The sequence below is a fragment of the Mandrillus leucophaeus genome, unplaced genomic scaffold (genome assembly GCF_000951045.1).
Source record: "Mandrillus leucophaeus isolate KB7577 unplaced genomic scaffold, Mleu.le_1.0 Scaffold525, whole genome shotgun sequence".
Lineage (NCBI taxonomy): Eukaryota > Metazoa > Chordata > Mammalia > Primates > Cercopithecidae > Mandrillus > Mandrillus leucophaeus.
This window is the reverse complement of record NW_012105642.1, coordinates 1,729,975-1,736,052: the sequence shown is the minus strand read 5'-3', so window position 1 is coordinate 1,736,052 and position 6,078 is coordinate 1,729,975. Positions and strand designations below refer to the sequence as shown.

The 6,078-nt window shown below is 41.0% G+C and overlaps 1 protein-coding gene and 1 long non-coding RNA gene across 5 annotated transcripts in view; one reads left to right on the top strand and one right to left on the bottom strand.

The window, feature by feature from the left end:
- CNTN4 (contactin 4) overlaps positions 1 to 6,078 on the bottom strand; it is a 1,034,898-nt gene that overhangs the window by 13,249 nt on the left and 1,015,571 nt on the right. For all 4 annotated transcript variants that reach the window (XM_011996808.1, XM_011996809.1, XM_011996810.1 and 1 more), the window contains 3 exons: positions 4,291 to 4,403; positions 3,549 to 3,735; positions 3,008 to 3,120 (listed from right to left, as the gene is read on the bottom strand). In XM_011996808.1, coding sequence (XP_011852198.1) covers positions 3,008 to 3,120; positions 3,549 to 3,735; positions 4,291 to 4,403 — 413 coding nt within the window. The remainder of the gene's footprint in view (positions 1 to 3,007; positions 3,121 to 3,548; positions 3,736 to 4,290; positions 4,404 to 6,078) is intronic.
- LOC105551534 overlaps positions 1 to 6,078 on the top strand; it is a 23,847-nt gene that overhangs the window by 16,489 nt on the left and 1,280 nt on the right. Inside the window, exons 2-3 of the long non-coding RNA XR_001007873.1 lie at positions 3,699 to 3,799; positions 5,566 to 5,675. This is a non-coding gene — a long non-coding RNA (uncharacterized LOC105551534). The remainder of the gene's footprint in view (positions 1 to 3,698; positions 3,800 to 5,565; positions 5,676 to 6,078) is intronic.

The following is a 6,078-nucleotide window of genomic DNA, read 5'->3' as shown; positions in this document are numbered from 1 at the left end:
AAAAAAAAAAAAAAAAAAAAAATCTTGCAAATGAAGGGATCTCTGCCCATCAGGGAAGGCTTCTAAGCTAAAACTGAAAGCTGAGTGGCTGATTAGGGATAAAGGGGATATGCAAAAGGTCAGAGAAAAATGAAGACACTAGAAGTTTCTCTTTTAATAAAAAAGTAAATGCAGTCCCAAAGAGTTTAAGTGATTTACCTGAAGTCACATAGCCAATAGAGGACCCCAAACAGGGTTTCCTATCTCTTTTTTTATTTTTAAAGTTTAGACAGGTCTAGCTCTGTCTCTCAGGTTGGAGTGCAGTGGCATGATCATAACTCACTGCAGCCTTGATCTCCTGGGCTCCACTGATCCTCCCCTCTCTGCCTCCAGAGTGGCTGAGACCACAGGCATGCACTACCATGCTCAGACTCCTATCTCTTTCTGCTATATATTATATGACCCTCCTAGAAGGGTTTAGTTTTAGAAAAGGACCCAGTGACAGTTCTGTAGACGAGTTCTTAGGGAGTGTTTCTCTACTAGTGGAATATAAGTCACTGTGCCATGTGGATGAAGAAAAATAGTCCATGACAGGGAGGGTCTTCCAAGTCCTTCTCTCGTCACATTATCCAAGGCTTTGCCACCTTCGATGTCAAATCCCAATTCCAGTTCTGACTTTGCCTACTACTTTCGGATGATCCTAGGTTCTTTAACTAGTGCCAGACAGCACTACCTATGTCCTACTCTCAACATCTCTGTGCAAAAATGTGGCAAGCCAGCAGCCTGCAGGCTTAGTTCAGACTGCATAGCAATTTTACGTGGTCTGCATCCTCAAGTGTTGTTTAAAAGCAAAACTAAACAAAATTAGAAGTGTTGCCAACATTTTACAATTGGAAGATTTTACACAACAATCTTTTTTGCTGCCATCTTTTGAAACATTGGCATGTTTATGGCATTGTGCCCACTTTTTCACAAGGCAACAGAGGCAGGAAGTTAGTAGCAGCTGGTACGCTTTGACAGAAGCACTCTCTAGTTAGCTACCGCTCCCACCCCGCATGCTTCTGCCATTTATATAATTTAGCAGGCATGACTTTGCCATCCTTTCATTTATTTTGTGGTAGATAAAAGACCATTTCACAAGATTCCGGAAAATGTTGACTTCCAAGCTCTTCTGCCTGAAAACATTTCAAAATCTTAGGTTTGGTTTTATAATCTTCCATTTTATTTATTTATTTTTATTTAGAGACAGGGTCTCACTACATTGCCCAGGCTGGACTCAAACTTCTGGGCTCAAACAATTCACCTGCCTTGGCCTCCCAAGTAGCTGATACTACAGGCATGTGCCACCAGTCCCAGGTTTATACTCTTTCTTTTGTAATGAAAACTGGGACTTGCAAAATTGCAACAACCATTTTTCTTTTGAAGAATTAATACAAACCCACTGGAGTTCAAGAACATTGTCAGCATCACCCAATTATTATGGTTTCTCAAAAGCTTTTTAAAAGTCATTTACTCATAACATTCTAGGACTGAATGGGAACAAAATGCTATATAATTAAATGCTCACACTATATTTCCCTTTCTGACCTTTCTTTAGGTGGTGATGCAGGTATGCTTGATTATTTCCAGTGATGGGGAACCCTCTGAGGGTTCATTTTTTACAAGCTTGACTGCTAGAAGGCAAAACAGAGCCAAAATTTATCTCCATGTAGCCTTCACTCATTGGCCATAGTTTTGTTTCTTGGAAACTTGAGGGAAAATTCTACTTGTCATCCAGCATAATAGCCCTTCAGATATGTGAAGTAGTTATCATGCTTCTGAGGCTTTTTTAACCCAGCAGTATATCCTCAGTTCATTCATTGTTCAGATGTTTTGAGCCAGCCTCCTGGTCAGTCTTCTCAATGCATGTTCTCAATGCAGTTACAGTCTTCTCAATGCAGTCTTCTCTCAGTGCAGTCATAGTCTTCTCAATGCAGTCAGTCTTCACAATGCATGCTCTGGTTTGCATGCATCTGGTTTACATCAGTTCCTTCGCTCTCTGCACATGCATGCTGCTTCTCATAACAAGACGTAGAATCCATTTTCCCTGCCTTTTAATCTGAGCTGGCCTCACAGTAGCCAGTTTCATCCTTAGCTTTTAAAAGGGCTGGCAGCTTCTGCTGTCTTCCTCTTGAAGCTGACAACTATGTAAGAAGTTTGACTACTCTGAGGTCACTATACTGTGAGGAAGCCCAAGTTATCCGTGGGGAGAGACCTCATGGAGAGCATGATCACTGGCCAACCTCAGCTTTCCCACCTATCCCACCTAAGAAGCCAAAAGTGTGTGAAGAAGCATCTTAGTTATTCCAGCCCTAAAATCTTTCCATTCTGGCCCTATCCACATTGCAAAGTCATAAAAAATGATACATTGTTGCTGTTTTAGCCCCTAGCTTCCCTTGGTTTGTGAAGTAGCTACAGGTAGCTGGAAACCTTGCAAGATATTTATAACCCCTTTTAATTGCTGCAACAAGGCTATAGACATGTTCTTTTCATTTTCTCATTAAAGACAGGCCAACATTTATGGGGTCAGGCAAACATTTTCTCCAATTTTGCTGCTTTTTCTTTTTTCTTTTTCTTTATAAAACTCTTTTGACTATAGAAACATATGAACAAAAATGATTAATCATTGGTAATATCAGGAGGCTACTAAATTGGCTAAAAAAAAAAAAACTGAGACAGGAGCAAAACAAAGCTGACAGTAGAAATGTTTAAAAAGTGGTTCTTCAGGGTATTTCTGGAGACCCAAACACAGGGTCTTTACTCATTTCTGATTGATGCTGCCTGAACCTAAAGTTAAGGTGATTGTCTAAATCCTGACCAATTGCCATAGACTACAACTCAGATCAAACCATGTTGGAGGCAGCGATTCCTACAGGGTAGCAGAGCATCACCAGGGAAACTGACAATGCAGACAACTGTGTGATTCATGGAGGAGACTGCCCCCACTCACAGCAGGATTAGGTGCCTCTGCAAAAAAGAAATTACCTACTTTGTATCCTTTTACTTCCGACTCATTATCCAGGGCCTTCACTTGATCCCAATTCAGGATAATTTTGGAGTCCGATGAATTCCATATGATGTTTCCAGGGGGTTGACTTGGTGCTATAAAAAAATTAAGATATACGAAGTCACAGATTATTAAGTCTCAATGGATTCTGAGGAATATCTCCTTACTAGAATTCGAGAGTGGAGGCAATTTAATGGGCTATTGCACTAATATGTGTCTTCAAGGTCACTAAAATCTGATGAGATACAGCATTGCAAATGGAAAAAGATTCAGTTGGTCGCCTAACATTTATAGCTAAAAGAAGCAGCCCTTCCCAGTGAGGAGAAAAACATTTCTCTTTCTGTCCTCCAGAGCAATGAATTTTGCATGGTATACGGAAAGGTTCACTTAAAATGCTGAGGGAAATTTAAATCCACATGCTACTAATTAGTATGCAAACGACCATTGGGAGGTGGGGATAAGGAATAAACTTGGGATATATGTGATGAGTACCCAAAATATTTCTGAGCAAGTCTGTTCTTACGTGGCTTTCGGGTTGTCACATTGACTGTTGCACTAGAGGGGCCTGTCCCAGCAGAATTATATGCCTTGACAGCTAAGTGATACAGCGCACTGCCTTTTAAGTTCGTGATTTTTGTTGATGTCTGATTTCCAACTGTTCGTATTTTTCTAGCATTTTCTTCTTTGTCTTCATGTCTCCAATACTTAACCTAAGAAAAGAAACAGAAAGACCTTGGAAACCATACCCAGTGGGGATATTTCCAATGTCATCAGGTGATTTTGTATGCAGATTCTTATGATGGAGTTAGTTTTCTATACCACATTACGAGCAGAGCTATCAGGACAAAGGACTGCGTATATCCTGAGAAATTATCCACGGTAAGAAGGGTCCCTTTTTTGTCCTCAGCTTCCTAGTGAGATGGTAGATTGATACAACCCCTGTTCATTATTTTCTTTTTTCCCATGTTTGTTTTGAGTCAAAGCTATCCTGGGAATTATCAGAAGTCAAAGCTCATTTTGCCAGCCATCCCATAAATGCTTAGATTTGCATATACTTCGAAAAATACTTCTAGAATATAACATAGAAAAAGGGTAGTCTCACAGCTGAGTATTCAATGCTTCCATCAATGTTCAGCTGGAAGCCAGGCCTAAAACCAATGCCTCTAAGTGGGAATGTGGGTCATTTCCTATAAGAATGTGACTTGGAGGACTCATCAAGGGGTACAAATTCTCTTTCAGACCCAAGGCACATATGTCTTGCCTACCTCATAACCTTGTATTCGTCCTCTATTCTTCTCCAGTGGCGAGGCCCAGAAAACTTCAATATCTGTGGCAGAAAGACTTCTGGCAAAGATACTGGCTGGTGGTTTGGTGGGTTCTGTAGATGAATATGGAGAGTTATTACTCTATCAGCTATATTAGGACAGGATTGTAGATACTAGCGTTATAAGGTAAAATAATTCACGGTTATAGAATCGTCCTTAATGATTGTAAGCCAAACCCTCATTTTGCAGAGGAGCAGTGATTGATAGCTGGAGTTGGTGGTAGTGAATATTTGTCCAGTGTTTGGGTTTTGAATTTAGGTGTGGGTAGAAGAGAAGAACCACTTAAGTTTAAGCACCAAGTTTTCATAACCAGCAATTCCCTTAACACAGATCCTTCTCAATTAGCATCTCACAAATGTTATTGCTTATGACACGGCTAAACTGCTTTTATTTTTCTTTTTTGAAATAGGGTCTCCCTCTGTCACCTAGGTTGGAATGTAGTGGCACAGTCATGGCTCACTGCAGCCTGACCTCCTGAGCTCAAGCCATCCTCCCACCTCAGCCTCCTAAGTAGCTAGGACCACATGCATATGTGCCAAGACGCTTGGCTTTTTTTTTTTTTTTTTGGTAAAGACTGGAATCTCGCTATGTTGCCCAGGCTGGTCTCAAACTCCTGGGCTCATGCTATCCTCCCACATCCCCCTCCCAAAGTCCTTGGATTATAGGCATGAGCCACTGTGCTTGGCCACTAATTTTTGTTTTAGGGAAGACTATTGAAAGAAAAATGTTAACATATACAAATGGTATACACAGCTATGGCAGAAATCTGTCAAAAATAACTGAAATTTGGGAAACAGTCAGTCTAGTCTCTCCTTTGCAACCAAAGATGCTGAGGCCCAGAGAGTATACGTGACTCATCCAAGATAATACAGATTGCAGTGTGAACCCGAAGTGTCACCCAGCTCTCCTGAATATTAGTCATGTCAGCTGACTGTCCTTTTCCCCTTTTCCTCTCATTTTCATAATCCAGAGACATGAACTATTATCTAAGAGAAGTTGAAGCCTATGCAAAGGGCTGAAGCTTGTTTGAATAATTGTAAATCCTTTGGCAATGGTTGGAACATGAAATATGCAGGGAAAGGCATCAACAGCTCAGTCAGACAGAGAGGCAGCAGCTAGATCATGGAGGGCTACTGAATCTAAGGGGATGATCTCTCTAATTGGGAATAAGTTATTGCATCTTCACTGACTCTAAATCAATGATTCACCTTTCAGATGTTTTAACATGGTCCCATTCCGAGCATCATCTTTAAAACAACATAGACAAACTCCAATGGTCACAAAGACTGTGTGAGAGGCATCCTGACAGCAGGGATAGCATGGAAGTGGTAATAATGTGTGAGAAATGTTAAACATAATGATGGTATGGATGATAGTGAGTGCAATCACACTGCTTCATGGCTTACTCTTTTCTTTAATAAGTGAGTTTTTTTTTTTTTTTTTTTTGAGATGGAGTTTCACTCTTGTTGCCCACACTGGAGTGCAATGGTGTGGTCTCAGCTCACCACAACCTCCGCCTCCTGGGGTCAAGCGATTCTTCTGTCTCAGCCTCCTGAGTAGCTGGGATTAGAGGGATGTGCCACTACAACTGACTAATTTTATATTTTTAGTGGAGATGGGTTTTCTACATATTGGTCAGGCTGGTCCCGAACTCCCAACCTCAGGTGATCCGCCCGCCTTGGCCTCCCAAAGTGCTGGGATTATAGGCATGAGCCACAAGTACAATAT